The sequence below is a fragment of the Leptodactylus fuscus genome, chromosome 3, assembly GCF_031893055.1.
Source record: "Leptodactylus fuscus isolate aLepFus1 chromosome 3, aLepFus1.hap2, whole genome shotgun sequence".
NCBI classification, from domain to species: Eukaryota; Metazoa; Chordata; class Amphibia; order Anura; family Leptodactylidae; genus Leptodactylus; species Leptodactylus fuscus.
In genome coordinates, this window is record NC_134267.1 from 116,225,751 (window position 1) to 116,242,144 (window position 16,394).

At 42.2% G+C, this 16,394-nt stretch overlaps 1 protein-coding gene across 1 annotated transcript; it reads left to right on the top strand.

The window, feature by feature from the left end:
* Positions 1-2,985: 2,985 nt before the first annotated feature.
* NDUFAF4 (NADH:ubiquinone oxidoreductase complex assembly factor 4) lies at positions 2,986-15,675 on the top strand. The gene is made up of 3 exons (XM_075268226.1): positions 2,986-3,175; positions 5,983-6,080; positions 14,993-15,675. The coding sequence occupies exons 1-3, from the start codon at positions 3,040-3,042 to the stop codon at positions 15,284-15,286; spliced, it is 528 nt and encodes a 175-aa protein (XP_075124327.1). The 5' UTR covers positions 2,986-3,039; the 3' UTR covers positions 15,287-15,675.
* The last annotated feature ends 719 nt before the right edge of the window (positions 15,676-16,394 follow it).

Genomic DNA, 16,394 nt, shown 5'->3' on the forward strand with positions numbered 1-16,394 from the left:
TACACAGATCGGCACACAGTATCACATGCCACAGGATTAGATACACGCGTCTGCACACAGTCCCACAAACCAGAGGATTAAATATGCACTTCTGCACACAGTTACACACACTGAAGGATTTGATACGTGCATCTGCACACGGTTCCACATGCCGAAGGATTAGATACAGGCATCTACACACAAGCCCACACTCCAGAGGATTAGATACGCGCGTCTGCACACATTTGTAAACGCCATAGGATTAGATACACGCGTCTGCACACAGTACCACATGCCGTAGGATTAGATACATGCGTCTACACACAGTTCCACACTCCAGAGGATTAGATACGCACGTCTGCACACAGTACCACACGGGGGAGGATTAGATACGCGCGTCTACACACAGTACCACATGCCATAGGATTAGATACGCGTGTCTGCACACAGTAACACATGCTGGGGGATTGGATACGCGCTACTACACACAGTTCCACACGCCGTAGGATTAGATACGCGCCTCTTCACACAATACCACAGGGGAGGATTAGATACACGTGTCTTCACATAGTTGTACACGCCATAGCATTAGATACACGCGTCTGCACACAGTCCCACACACCAGAGGATTAAATACGCACTTCTGCACACAGTTCCACACACTGAAGGATTTGATACGTGCGTCTGCACACAGTTCCACATGCCTAAGGATTAGATACACGCGTCTACACACAGTTCCACACTCCAGAGGATTAGATACGCGTGTCTGCACATAGTTGTACACGCCATAGGATTAGATACACGTGTCTGCACACAGTACCACATGCAGTAGGATTAGATACGCGCGTCTACACATAGTTCCACACGCCGAAGGATTAGATACGCGCCTCTTCACACAATACCACACAGAGGAGGATTAGATACGTGTGTATGCACACAGTGTCACACTTTGGAGGATTAGATACATGCCTCTGCACACAGTACCACAAGCCAGAGAATTAGATACGCGCCTCAGCACACAGTACCACACGGGGGAGGATTAGATACACGTGTCTTCACACAGTTGTACACGCCATAGGATTAGATACACACGTCTGCACACAGTACCACATGCTGTAGGATTAGATACGCGCATCTACACACAGTACCACATTCCATAGGATTAGATACGCGTGTCTGCACACAGTACCACATGCCGTAGGATTAGATACGTGCGTCTACACACAGTTCCACACGCCGTAGGATTAGATACGCGCCTCTTCACACAATACCACACAGGGGAGGATTAAATACGTGCGTCTGCACACAGTACCACACGCCAGAGTATTAGATAACCGCGTCTGCACACAGTACCAAATTCTGTAGGATTACATACGCGCGTCTGCACACAGTACCACATGTCGTAGGATTAGATATCCACGTCTACACACAGTTCCACATGCCGTAGGATTAGATACGCGCCTCTTCACACAATACCACACAGGGGAGGATTAGATACGTGCATCTGCACACAGTACCACATGACCGAGGGTTAGATGTGCGTGTCTGCACACAGTTACACACGCTGAAGGATTAGATATGTGTGTCTGCTCTAAGTATCACATGGGGAGGATTAGATACGCACATCTGCACACAGTTCAAAATGCTGGAGGATTAGATACGCATGTCTTCACATAGTACCACCGCCAGAGGATTAGATACACGTTTCTACACACAGTATCACACGGGGAAGGATTAGATGTGCGCATCTGCACACGGTACCACATGCCAAAGGATTGGATATGCACATCTGCACACAGTTCCATACGCCGGAGGATTAGAAACGCACGTCTGCACACTGTACCACATGCCGTAGTATTAGATACGTGCGTCTGCACACAGTTTCACACGCTGGAGGATTAGATACGCGCGTCTGCACACAGTACCATACGCCGGGGGATTGGATAAGCAGGTCTGCACACAATACCACATGCCAGAGGATTGGATAAGCAGGTCTGCAAACAGTACCACATGCTGTAGGATTAGATACCTGCGTCTGCTTACAGATCCACACGCCAGAGGAATAAATACACGCATCTTCACACAGTTGAACACGCCATAGGATTAGATACACACGTCTGCATACAGTACCACATGCTGTAGGATTAGATACGCGTGTCTACACACAGTTCCACACGCCGTAGGATTAGATACGTGCCTCTTAACACAATACCACACAGGGGAGGATTAGATACGTGCATCTGAACACAGTACCACACTTTGGAGGATTAGATACAGGCCTCTGCACACAGTACCACATGCTAGAGAAGTAGATACGCGTCTCAGAACACAGTTCCACATGGGGAGGATTAGATACGTGCATCTGCACACAATACCACATGCCAGAGTATTAGATACACGCATCTGCACACAGTACCACACGCCGGAGGATTAGATATGTGCATCTGCACAAAGTACCACACCAACAAGGATTGGATACTTGCATCTAAACACAGTATTACACGGGGAAGGATTAGATACAGCTTTACTCCAGATATCCATAACAACTAATGACAGGTTTTTCACTGATATCCAAAATGAGATACACATAATCACATGACGCTTATGGACATACACACAAACCACATACAAAATACATCAGTGCAAAACTGGACAATTCTTATGGGGCCACTACACAAACATAAAATGTAATATACCCGTGCGAAGCCGGGCCCTCCCTCTAGTATATATATACATATATATATATATATATATATATATATATATATATATATATATATATATATGTTATATGTGTGTGATAATTCTGTTACCCTTAGATACATCACTAAGGGGTGCAATGCCAGATATTTCAGAGTTGATGTCACTGACAACCATTGCTCATACACTCTAATAGCTTTCCTGTAAATATACACACAAGCAGCATTGACAGGGGAGGAGGCGGGAACAGGAAGCCGTCATCATACTCCAGGTTCCCCGCAGCCAATCACAGCACAGCCGGCATCTGTGTGCGCAGTGTGTGACATGCTGGGCGCTTCTTAGGTACTTGCAGGAGCAGATATGGGCGCAAACCTAATCCGCGCTTTCAGAAACTTCAATGTGGAGACCCGAGCACACCGGCTGATCGGCAAAGACAAGCCCAGCGCGGCGCCTATGCACCCGGGCTCCAAGGAGGCTATAGAGGCTATGATGTCCAGTAAGTAACTTATGTGCATGACCTTCTATAACTGTCACCAGGGGGCGCTGCAGATAGGAGATTGCGCAGTGAGCACTGACGTAAACGTATTACGGTGAATGCTGTTAGAGAACTTCTCTTTACGGCTTCGGACGTAAGCGTTCTGCCTTCCGGAAACAGCCGCTTTGTAATGATAGTGCATGCAGGGAAATGAAGTCCTTGTGTGGAGGTCATGTCATGCACTGGGTCACATGGGACTGCAATGCGTGTAGTTCTGCTGGATGTCTCCCCGTGTCCTACGTGTGAACGTGTCAGAAATGCGCACTAATGTCACACACACAGATATATAGAGCAGAAGGGAAGGGATTACACTTGATGCACCTGACTGTATGGCTGCGACTAGAATGGAGTTACCCCTGACAGCTCCTCCTTCCAGCAACTCCAATCTAGTCACCTCACTACAGGACAAGCTAGAGTGGAGGATCCAGAACTGGCCAAGAGGGACATAGATACAGTATAATCAATAGGAATGAAGGAAACACGCATTCCTGGACATATGGCTAAATTACATGTATGTGTGTGTTTGTAAGAAGATATATATATATATATATATATATATATATATATATATATATATATATATATATATATGTGCCATATGTATATATAATTTGCACCAGACCAGTTCTGAGATATTGTGCGCATATGGTCTCAACAGGACAGTGACGCCTGACATGTTTATTATAACTTGCGCCACTTTCTTGTTGTAAGTGATAATGACAATATATGGCGGTTCATAAGTAACATCGAACTAAATTCTGATGTATTGCTGTGCGTCTGATTTATGAGTATATAGTTACTGTAGGTAGGTTCATGGCCTCGGTGTATTCTGTAGTTACTATAGGTAGGTTCTCCATACAGCAACTCCATTCTAGCTGTCTCACTACTGACCTGACTAGATTGCAGTTGCTGCAGGTAGGTTCATTGTCCTGGTGTATTGTGTAGTTGCTACAGGTAGGCCCCCAACACACACACACACACACACACACACACACACACACACACACACACACACACACACACACACACACACAGTCCTCATTAACCATTTTATTTATTTATTTATTAAAAAAGAAAAAAAAAAACTCCACTGGCTATCACCATAACCCCACACACACCTGTGCCCATCTAGTATTACCTGCTCTCATGGAATTAACCAGCCAATGGCATCTTATGTGATGGGGTTACAAGAGTAAAGCTAGGATCACATGTGCGCCAGGTTTTATGTTGCTTAGGTCCGTCGGCTGACCTGAATGTTGAAGTGCCAGATTGCTAAAACAGCAGTTACCTAGCATACAGACAGCAGCCCCTCGGACCTTCTCAGAATGCAGACGGCAGCCCCCTAGGGACTGGACCCCCCCCTATTCCCCTCAGTGGGCATCACTATAACACATAGGTGGCAACACTGCAGGTGCCAGACCCCTCCAACACTGAGGCAGCACCCCCCCACACACACACACACACACACCTCGGGGCCCACCAACAACCCTCGCCCCCACACAGGCAGCACTGCAGGACTCCCAAGCTTGCACAAAGGTGGCAGCACCATGGGACCAGCTCCAGAACTTCCTTTCAAACACAAGCAATACCCATGGAACCGAACACACAAAGGCAATACCCCTGGGATCCCACACATCCCCTTTAGATGCCAACAGCATCCCAAGGACCTTCTGAGAATCTGTTCTGAGAATGGACACTGAGTTCACAATGTAAACTAGATTCACATTAGCGTTTGGGTTTCTGTTCTTCAGGTCTGCTTGGGGACCTGAAAAACGGATGCCCTGTACACTTAAAAAACGGTTAGCTGTAGAGACAATATACTATAATGGGGGTCCGCCGGGGTTTCTGACAAAATGGGGAATGGAATTCCTGAACGTAGAGTGGGTGTAAATGTGAACCCAGCCTTATCCAAATTTAGTCTAGGATTGGATAGTGCTGTCACAAGATGGTGGAATATAACTTGTGATTGGTGGGTGATGGCACAAGTGTAGTCTGGGATTGTGGTATGTTACAAAACATGCTGTATTATAAAAGTATTCTCTTGAGGTATTGTACTGACATGGAAAGGTTTACAGTTTTAGTTGACTCTTGAGGTATGTTCACACATTCTAGCTTGGTGCTGATTTTGAGGTGGATTCTACTGAAGGAGTCCCTTCAGTCAGGTGTTCCTCCTGTGTTCCAAGTACAGCAGCGACCTAGCGTGATCCAGCCTCCTAGCGCTTCACAACCCCTTCACTTGTTTGTCATGATCTTTGCAGCATCAGCAGCTGCAAGTCCTGTGCATGCTCTGTATTCTTGGCCATTTTGGGTTTAGGCCCAGTGTACAATGCATGGTCCACCAGCCAGCCTTACTGTCTTCCTCAAGGGGTGGAACTGTGCACAAGTGGGATTTTGATCTTGCTGAAGAGACTTGCAACTGCTGATGCTGTGAAGATCATGACAAGCAAGTAAAGGGGCTCGGAGCACAGGGGTAATGCCCCCTGTGTAAAATGAGCTTTATTTGCATATTTGAAAAGAGGAATATTTCAAAAACGGCTGGGAACAGGTAATTAAAAAAAAAAAGTAGGAGTGAAATAGCCTTTATAAAAGATATTCCAATGTGGGCTTACTTAAAAAATGATAGACTCCCTTTAAAAATATTGTAGAGCAGATTAAGGCAAGTGTCTAATTGTAATATTTCACACTGCAACTATGCTTGGCTGGATTAGCTGCTGTAAGCACAGACTTGTTTGCATGTTATTATTTTTTTTTTATTTTTTTTTTTTTAGATCACCCTGACATTCAGGATAAAATTCACAAAAGAGATGATCAACACTTAACACGGTTGAAAGACGTGTTCGTTGACTCCACAGATCCATCACCCCAGGTAAATATTGGCAATTATTTAAAGACCTTTTACCATCTCCACCAACTCAAGTTTTGTTAAAAGACGCCACCCCACTTATTTTGGTGCAGCTGGAATTTTTTGTCTAGTCTCCAACAAACAGAGTCTACCAATGTGGGACCACAAGTTACCACACCCAAGTTACCACATGCTAGTGTAAGAAAATGGGTGCACATGCAGGCAACAACCAAACCAGTAAACCTACAGCACAGAGAAACCTGCAAGGAGAGCACAAGAGGATCCAATAGAATCAGAAGAATAAGGCTGAGTTCACATGGGGTATTTTGGTCAGGATTTTGAGGTCAATTCCGTCTCAAAATCCTGACCCAAAAAACGGCTCCCATTGAAATTAATGGCAGCTGGTTAGTTCTTTTTACTGGGAATGGTCCTGCTCCTGGAAAAAAGAAGCTCATACTCATGCTCATTCTTCAGGCAGATACGCCTTGTGACATCCGCCTGAAGACACTCCCGACTTGGCCCATTCGTTTTGGCCTAATCCACATCAGAGTACCAGGACTGGATGCCGGTGCACGGCAACGGCATCCAGTCGCAGCTACCCATTTCTTAGACCGGAATCTGAGGCGGCCTCCGCGTCAAATTCCAGTCCAAAATACCGTGTGAACCCGGCCTAACTGTGTCCAAGCCAGGGTCAAGTCCAAGAGTTCAGATAAAGCCAAGTCAGTAAGAAAATGGATAACCAGGCGATTAATCTGAAATCATTAACCAAGGAATCAGTAGATAAACAGATAACTTCAGAGAACACAAACCTAACTACATTCAATAGCAGGCACCTGAGTAGCCTCAAGCAGAGTTTAAATACTTCACCTCAGCTCAGGATTGGACAGTGAAGCAGAATTCTGATTGGCTGTAGACCCAGCCAGACTTTCTCTTGTAGGCATACCAACCTTAATGTCTTCCCGACATCTGCCAGGAGCTGAGCTGTTGTCATAACCACCTATTCTCTGCTGTGTACCCTTGCATTCTGTCCTCAGAGTTTTAAAAATTTCTCCAGCTGACTTGGTTTTTCTTCCTTATGAAGGCTCCAAGGCCTGTGTTTACTATGTGCCTATTGAGGCTTGCTTGTGTAAGGCCTCAATAATCAGCATATGGCGATACGCTCCTAGACTGCAGTGCAGTAGTATTGCAGTCTATAAGACAAGTAATCTAAAGATGGTAGGCTGGCTTAAAAAAATTATGAAACATAAGGTTTTAAAAATATCTAAAAAAATATTAATATACAAATCGCCCCTTTTCCCTAGATCTTAAATAAAGATAAATACAAACAAACTATGCATCCCCATGTCCAAGATGGCCTTTGTACAAATATATAAAGATGTTTTTCATATACAGTGAATACTGTATCGGGAAAAAATTGAACTAGTAAAATTGCCATTTTGTTTCTCAGAAAAATAAATAAATAAAAAGCGATTAAAAGAACAGACATTCCCCAAAATGGTATACCTAAAAAGTACATTTGGCCCTGCATAAAGACCCCCGATGTCACACTGGTCACAGATGTGAATCCAGCCTTAAACAGCTAATCCACAGGGGTCCCAGGTTTGGGGTCTCCACTAATCTACAATTCATGACCTATCCTAACAAGGTTGGGTTTATACAGCATTTTTTTTTCTTTGATACTAAAGAGCTGCATGCTGTCTTTACTTGCAGTACTGAGTAGAACATTTCTATTATACATTTACCCATATGCCAACATCCACTGTATTGAAAATTGGTTTACTGGCGCAGTAGAAATGTGTTACTCATTACTGAAATTAAAAACTGCATGCTGTTCTTGAGATAAAAAAAAAAAAAAAAGCGTTGTAAAGCCAGCCTTGAGTGCATATTACAATGTTCCTTTAGGAAGCAGCTGATTTTGTCAGTTGATGACATAAAGATCTTAACCATGAATCATAAATATCAGTAGGATAATAAAATAGTCTAGAGATGGACAATTAATCGAAAAATAACTGAAACCAAGAGTCAGCTCAATTAATTGATGTGAACTTGCTGACATTGATTATTTCAATTATTTTCCAACCACGCCATCCTGTCTCACACTGCCATAGGTTAAAGGATATATCACTAACTTCACGCAATCCAACCAGGATTGCTGATTTGTGAATACAATGGCTATAAATAGGTAAAATGTGTTATAAGAAAAAAAAAAAAAAGGAAGTGTCCTAAAATAATTGCTCCTTAGCGAGGTGTTCACACTACAATTGGTGACCGTCAGCAATGTCGTAGCTTTTGTACATTACAAGATTTTTGCAAAGGACACTAGCTGAACAGTCAGCAATCCGTTAAAATTTCCATTTATTTCATGAGATTTTATCTTGTCCCTTAGTGTTCGTTTACACCCAATCTGTCAGAAGTCCTAACAGATTGGGTGTAAAAAATCCTACATGCAGGACTTTTGTGTCCGTTTGAAAAAACGGATTCTTTACGGACGGCAAGTACCCGTTATTTTTAAACATTGAAGTCTATGGGCAACAGACTTATAACGGACAGTAATTGATAGCCATCAGTTACTGTACGTTATTTTGTGTCCGTTGTTTTCTGCGCATGCTCAGAAAGTAGAAACAAAACAAAAAATAAAAATAAATGAACAGTATGAAAAACAAAAACGGACACTAACACTAACTGATGCTAATGTGACATTAACGTTAGTTGGTGTCCGTTAAAGGGGGATTTCCCATGTACATAATCATATCTATATTTGTAGATAATTAAAAATTAAACATTTTTGCATATATAAGTAATTAAACATTCTGTAAAGATGTTCTCTAACTTTCTTAGTGGTGACAGTCTGTTGTCTTGATCGGTTGACAATGGATACAACCACTAATGCAGAAACTTTCTATGGTCTGGGACTTGTCAGGAACCCAGCCATGATTTTCTTATTGTAGCTGGGTTATTAGGCACGAATACTACATGTATCAGAAGATATCCCGGCCTCTAAAGAAATCATGGCTGATTTTCTGACCGTAGAAAGGTTCTGCGTTGATGGTCGTATCCACTGGCAATCGATCAAGACAACAGGCTGTGACCACAAGATATGTAGAGAAAATCTTTAAAACTCTTTAAAATGTTTAATTACTTATATTTGCAAAAAATGTTTAACTTTTAATTATCTACAAATTTAAAAATAATTATGTACATGGGAATACCCCTTTAACATGTGACCACTGAGGCCAATGATTGTTTGCAGTGGTCACCTAAGCTTTGCACTTATAGCCCAGGCAGTCCATGCATTGGATGTACAGTCATGGCCAAAAGTTTTGAGAATGACACAAATATTATATTTTCACATGATCTGCTGCCCTCTGGTTTTTATGTGTGTTTGTCAGATGTTTTTATCACATACAGAAATATAATTGCAATCATATGAGTAACAAAAGCTTATATTGACAGTTAGAATGAGTTAATGCAGAAAGTCAATATTTGCAGTGTTGACCCTTCTTCTTCAGGACCTCTGCAATTCTCCCTGGCATGCTCTCAATCAACTTCTGGACCAAATCCTGACTGATGGCAGTCCATTCTTGCACAATCAATGCTTGCATTTTGTCAGAATTTGTAGGTTTTTGTTTGTCCACCCGTCTCTTGATGATTGACCACAAGTTCTCAATGGGATTAAGATCTGGGGAATTTCCAGGCCATGGACCCAAAATCTCTCTTATGTTTTGTTCCCTGAGCCATTTAGTTATCACCTTTGCTTTATGGCAGGGTGCTCCATCATGCTGGAAAAGGCATTGTTGATAGCCAAACTGCTCTTGGACGGTTGGGAGAAGTTGATCTTGGAGGACATTCTGGTACCATTCTTTATTCATGGCTGTGTTTTCCAGATGTCCCAAACAATCGAAAAGGGGATTCATCAGAGAAAATGACTTTACCCCAGTCCTCAGCAGTCCACTCCCTGTACCTTTTGCAGAATATCAGTCTGTCCCTGATGTTTTTTCTGGAGAGAAGTGGCTTCTTCGCTGCCCTCCTTGAGACCAGGCCTTGCTCCAAGAGTCTCCGCCTCAGATGCACTCACACCTGCCTGCTGCCATTCCTGAGCAAGCTCTGCACTGCTGGTAGCCCGATCCCGCAGCTGAAACACTTTTAAGAGACGGTCCTGGCTCTTGCTGGTCTTTCTTGGGCACCCTGGAGCCTTTTTGCCAACAATGGAATCGCTCTCCTTGAAGTTCTTGATGATGCGATAGATTGTTGACTGAGGTGCAATCTTTCTAGCTGCGATACTCTTCCATGTTAGGTCATTTTTGTGCAGTGCAATGATGACTGCACGTGTTTCTTTAGAGATAACCATGGTTAACAGAACAGAAACAATTATGCTAAGCACCAGCCTCCTTTTAAAGTGTCCAGTGGTGTCATTCTTACTTAATCATATGACAGATTGATCTCCAGCCCTGTCCTCATCAACACCCACACCTGTGTTAATGGAGCAATCACTGAAACGATGTTAGCTGGTCCTTTTAAGGCAGGGCTGCAATGATATTGAAATGTGTTTTGGGGGATAAAGTTCATTTTCTAGGCAAATATTGACTTTGCAAGTAATTGCTGTTAAGCTGATCACTCTTTATAACGTTCTGGAGTATATGCAAATTGCCATTAGAAAAACTGAAGCAGTAGACTTTGTAAAAATTAATATTTGTATCATTCTCAAAACTTTTGGCCATGACTGTAGGTAGGTAGGAAAGTATCACTTCTTTCTTATTTTACACCAGCCCCCATTGAGTTTTGAAGTTATTATGGAAAAGCCATTTACTTAAGAAGGTCCTTCCATTATATGTTCCTTTTATAGGTAATCCATGCATTTGTCTCTTGAAGATCGTAATTTCATTTATAAAACTAATGCATACAAAAAGTAGGACATTTACCTTTATTTTATTATCTGCACTGCAAAAAGAAATAAAACTGGAGGTATAATGTTCCTACAGTGTTCAACCTTAAAGGGGTTGTTTCTTGTCTGCAAAGTCAGTTCGGCTATAAACCGATCTTTATAACTGCTACATGTAAGCCGATGGCTGGTCAGGTAATGGAGGGGGTGTACATCTCACCTAGACTACTCAGGTGGGTGTGATGAGAACACTCCAGGGATGTTTGTTCTCAGCAGACAACTTTTGTCTGCTGAGCATTTTGGTAAATGCTCAGTACTGGGCTGGATTTTTAGGAATGACAGGTAGGATTGGTAGTGGGACCTGTCATTCAACCCCCCTCCAGTCCACACTTTGGGGATGTTCTGGCAGCGACTCAGCTGCAGAGAGTTTCCTCGTCAAGGAGGCTTAAGAAGTTGCTCCAGCAGCAACACTTTGGCAGAGCTTGCTAGAGAGCTGACAGAGAGGTCATATTTTTGGAGCTGTGTCCTGAGTGACTCAACTGGCTTTTGGATTTCTGTTATTCTAGGTGAGGTAACCTATTCTATGTTTAGTTAGAGCCTAGCCGGGCAGGTATTTATTTTTGTATTGTTTCCTTTTGTTGCTGCACTGCCTTTTTTGAGTGAAAATAAACTCTGCCTTTGTTTTGGACTAAAGAAACTGGACTTTTGTGTCTATGCCACCCCACCTAGCAACCCCAGACCCTGACATACAGAAAAACCCAAGTAATGACTTGTCACACAGTAAAGATGCAGCGGGCAAGTTGAAGGACCAATGCATAAGAGAATGCATAAACTGTCCAGATCTGCCAAAGCTGTTAGATGTTGGGCTGATACATATGCCCTAATAGGGTAACCCACATTAATAGAAAGTCAGTATATATGAGAGGATCTGCAGCTATAATATATCATGTGTTTTGGTCTTAAAAAAAAAAAAAAAGGTCTGTGAAAAAATACATTGCTTTATTACGACACATCGAAGAAATTCTGCCCGTTACTTACTAATTTCAATAATAGTGTTTTTTCCTAATGAATATTTATCCACCATTAACATTTTCATGATGTTCCTTCCTTGCAATTATCTTGTACCTGAAAAGCTACATAATGTGTCACCTGCGTTGCTTAGATTTGTGGCCTGTATTTTCATTCTGTGTGTTGTTAATATGCTCTCTTTGAGGCCCATTATGAATCGCTCGCACATTGGCTTCCCAAGTCACACTGTGTACTTCATTGAATGGATCTCTTGCTGCTTCAGGTTAAAAATAAGTAAATATGGAAGCATGCCGCTCCATTTGTCAATTAGCATGCTGTTTTTGGACAAAGAAGTCACTCGTATTTTCCCCCTCTTGCCCTATGCAGCATATATTTGCAAAAAATATTCAACTTTGTACTATTATTTGTATTTTTATGTCATTCTAAAATGTGTTTATAAAACTGAAAGACTGTTAAACATTTAAATTACTAAACATTTATTTTATAGCAAGGAACATATCCTTATATGTGACCTTAAAGAGGACCTTTCACCATTTTGCCCACAGGCAGTTCTATATACTGCCGGAAAGCTGACAGTGCGCTGAGTTCAGCGCACTGTCGGCTTTCCCGATCTGTGCCCGGTGTGAAGAGCTTACGGCCCGGTACCGTAGCTCTTCTATGGTCAGAAGGGCGTTTCTGACAGTTAGCCAGAGACGTCCTTCTTCACAGCACAGCCAATCGCGCTGTACTGTGAGAGCCGGGAGAAATGCCCCCTCCCTCCCTGATAATGCTCGTCTATGGACGAGTACTTCGAGCAGAGGGAGGGGGCGTTCCTCCCGGCTCTCACAGCACAGCGCGATTGGCTGTGCTGTGAAGAAGGACGTCTCTGGCTAACTGTCAGAAACGCCCTTCTGACCATAGAAGAGCTACGGTACCGGGCCGTAAGCTCTTCACACCGGGCACAGATCGGGAAAGCCGACAGTGCGCTGAACTCAGCGCACTGTCAGCTTTCCGGCAGTATATAGAACTGCCTGTGTGCAAAATGGTGAAAGGTCCTCTTTAAGGAAAACTTTTATTTATATATATATATATATATATATATATATATATATATTATTTATATATTAGTCCTATGAAAAAGTTTGGGCACCCCTATTAATCTTAATCATTTTTAGTTCTAAATATGTTGGTGTTTGCTACAGCCATTTCAGTTTGATATATCTAATAACTGATGGACACAGTAATATTTCAGGATTGAAATGAGGTTTATTGTACTAACAGAAAATGTGCAATATGCATTAAACCAAAATTTGACCAGTGCAAAAGTGTGGGCACCTCAACAGAAAAGTGACATTAATATTTAGTAGATCCTCCTTTTGCCTCTAGTCGCTTCCTGTAGCTTTTAATCAGTTCCTGGATCCTGGATGAAGGGATTTTGGACCATTCCTCTTTACAAAACAATTCAAGTTCAGTTAAGTTTGATGGTCGCCGAGCAAGGACAGCCCGCATCATCCCACAGATGTTCAATGATATTCAGGTCTGGGGACTGGGATGGCCATTCCAGAACATTGTAATTGTTCCTCTGCATGAATGCCTGAGTCGATTTGGAGCGGTGTTTTGGATCATTGTCTTGCTGAAATATCCATCCCCGGCGTAACTTCAACTTCGTCACTGATTCTTGAACATTATTCTCAAGAATCTGCTGATACTGAGTGGAATCCATGCGACCCTCAACTTTAACAAGATTCCCGGTGCCGGCATTGGCCACACAGCCCCAAAGCATGTTGGAACCTCCACCAAATTTTACAGTAGGTAGCAAGTGTTTTTCTTGCAATGCTGTTTTTTTTGGACGCCATGCATAACACCTTTTTGTATGACCAAACAACTCAATCCTTGTTTCATCAGTCCACAGGACCTTCTTCCAAAATGAAGCTGGCTTGTTCAAATGTGCTTTTGCATACCTCAGGCGAATCTGTTTGTGGCGTGCTTGCAGAAACAGCTTCTTTCTCATCACTCTCCCATACAGCTTCTCCTTGTGCAAAATGCACTGTATTGTTGACCGATGCACAGTGACACCATCTGCAGCAAGATGATGCTGCAGCTCTTTGGAGGTGGTCTGTGGATTGTCCTTGACTGTTCTCACCATTCTTCTTCTCTGCCTTTCTGATATTTTTCTTGGCCTGCCACTTCTGGGCTTAACAAGAACTGTCCCTGTGGTCTTCCATTTCCTTACTATGTTCCTCACAGTGGAAACTGACAGGTTAAATCTCTGAGACAACTTTTTGTATCCTTCCCCTGAACAACTATGTTGAACAATCTTTGTTTTCAGATCATTTGAGAGCGGGCTGTCCATGCTCGGCGACCATCAAACTTAACTGAACTTGAATTGTTTTGTAAAGAGGAATGGTCCAAAAAACCTTCATCCAGGAACTGATTAAAATCTACAGGAAGCGACTAGAGGCTGTTCTCTTTGCAAAAGGAGGATCTACTAAATATTAATGTCACTTTTCTGTTGAGGTGCCCATACTTTTGCACCAGTCAAATTTTGGTTTAATGCATATTGCACATTTTCTGTTAGGATAATAAACCTCATTTCAATCCTGAAATATTACTGTGTCCATCAGTTATTAGATATATCAAACTGAAATGGATGCTGCAAACACCAAAATATTTAGAACTACAAATGATTAAGATTAATAGGGGTGATCTCTGAAAGTTTTCCTTAAGGTCATATACATATACTGCTAGGTAGACATTCAACACCTTCATTATATCTTAAGTCCAGTCCCTGGGGGGACTTTAGGCAAATTTTTTCTAGTCATTACTTGTCACAGTAAAGACAAGGCCTCCATTCCCCACTCTCCAACTGTCTAATGAATATCCACCACTGCAACATCAGCTAGTGGCGAATTAAAGTGTATTTGGCCTTCAGAACTGTACCAGATGGTTATGGAATACGTATGCATCATCCACAAGCAGTCCATACTCAGGACTGGTTATTTTATGCTGTTTTGTTTTTTTTCTTATATTTTTCTATTTTTTTTACTAGGTAAAAGAAGTGCCCACACCTATCCAAGAGAATTTGAGGCCTCCTAAGCATGTGATGAGAAACGAGAGTTTAGGAATTACAATGGACAGTGTTCCTAAAGGAAAGATTTCTATTGTCGAGGCATTGACTATTTTGAGCAATCACAAAAAATCTCCAAATACATGGACACCAGAGAAGGTAGCTGGAGAATACAGCCTTGACGTAAAGGACGCAGAGGCAATATTGACATTTTTCACACCGTTTGATATACAAATTATTTCATCAAGTGAGAAGGATAAAATTGATGACAAATAGGACGGCTATACTCAGACCGTGATGGACTGTGGTTGTTTATGTGCTTTGTTAATGTTCTTTTTATTAAAATTCTGAAAATTGTTTATTGAAAATAATTATCTGATTTCTAATGATAGCATATCAGAATATCAACGTGTTTGAAAACTTCAAAAAGGCACAATTTTACTTTAAGCTCATTGTTTTCCTCGCAGATTGTGTGGTTTTTAGATTGCTACTAAGGTGAGGGGACCATACCATTTATTGTGGTGGATGTTGGAAGTCCATTTCCATTAGGGACTTCAGAGGTTTATAAAGAAGGATAAGACGTCTCAAAATGTAAGATGGTGACTTAGATAAGATGACTTGTAGTACTATAGTAGTAGTTTTTCATATCAGTATTAATAATTGTGCTTTACAGATATAATGGAGAAGAAACGTGTAACCTAAGTTCCATCCATATCTAGAAGAAAATATATCTTTATTTACAAGTTCACGAAGGTCTCGAAACGTAAACTTCTTCCAAAATGTCAGCAAGGTGTAGAAGGAGGCTGTTGGAAAACGCACATATAAATTGTAGCTAATGCTACTCTCTGCTACAGTGTTCAACGTAAGGGCTCGTTCACACGGGGTGGGGGTTTTGGTACAGAGAGTGATGCAGGGAGCCGCGTCACTCTTGGGTCAAAACCCGCCTGCCACAACCGTCTCGGTTGCTGCTTCCCCCTCCTGGAGTCAGGTCAAATGAATGGGCTGCCGCCAGGTTGCTGCCGTCTGAAGAAAGGGCAGCTCACTTCTTTTTTCCGCTAGCAGCGACATGCCGCTATCGGGAAAAAAAACTCTAGTGGTCTCCATAGACCACCATTGTATGGAGGCAGATTTTGAGGCAAAATCCGCCTCCTTGCCCCCGTGTGAACTAGCTCTAAGACTAGAATGAGGCAATACCTAGCCAGCAGCAGCCTTCTCCCCTTCCTTCTTCATACAGTTCTGTATGTGATGTGAATACAGAGAGAATCTTATGTAAACAGTCTTATTGATAACAATTAGGAGGAGAGCAGCCTAATAAGTGGCAAACTAAACAGATCTTCTTATTTAGATATAACAGTTTCTTATATACACCTGTACTTTTCATTTA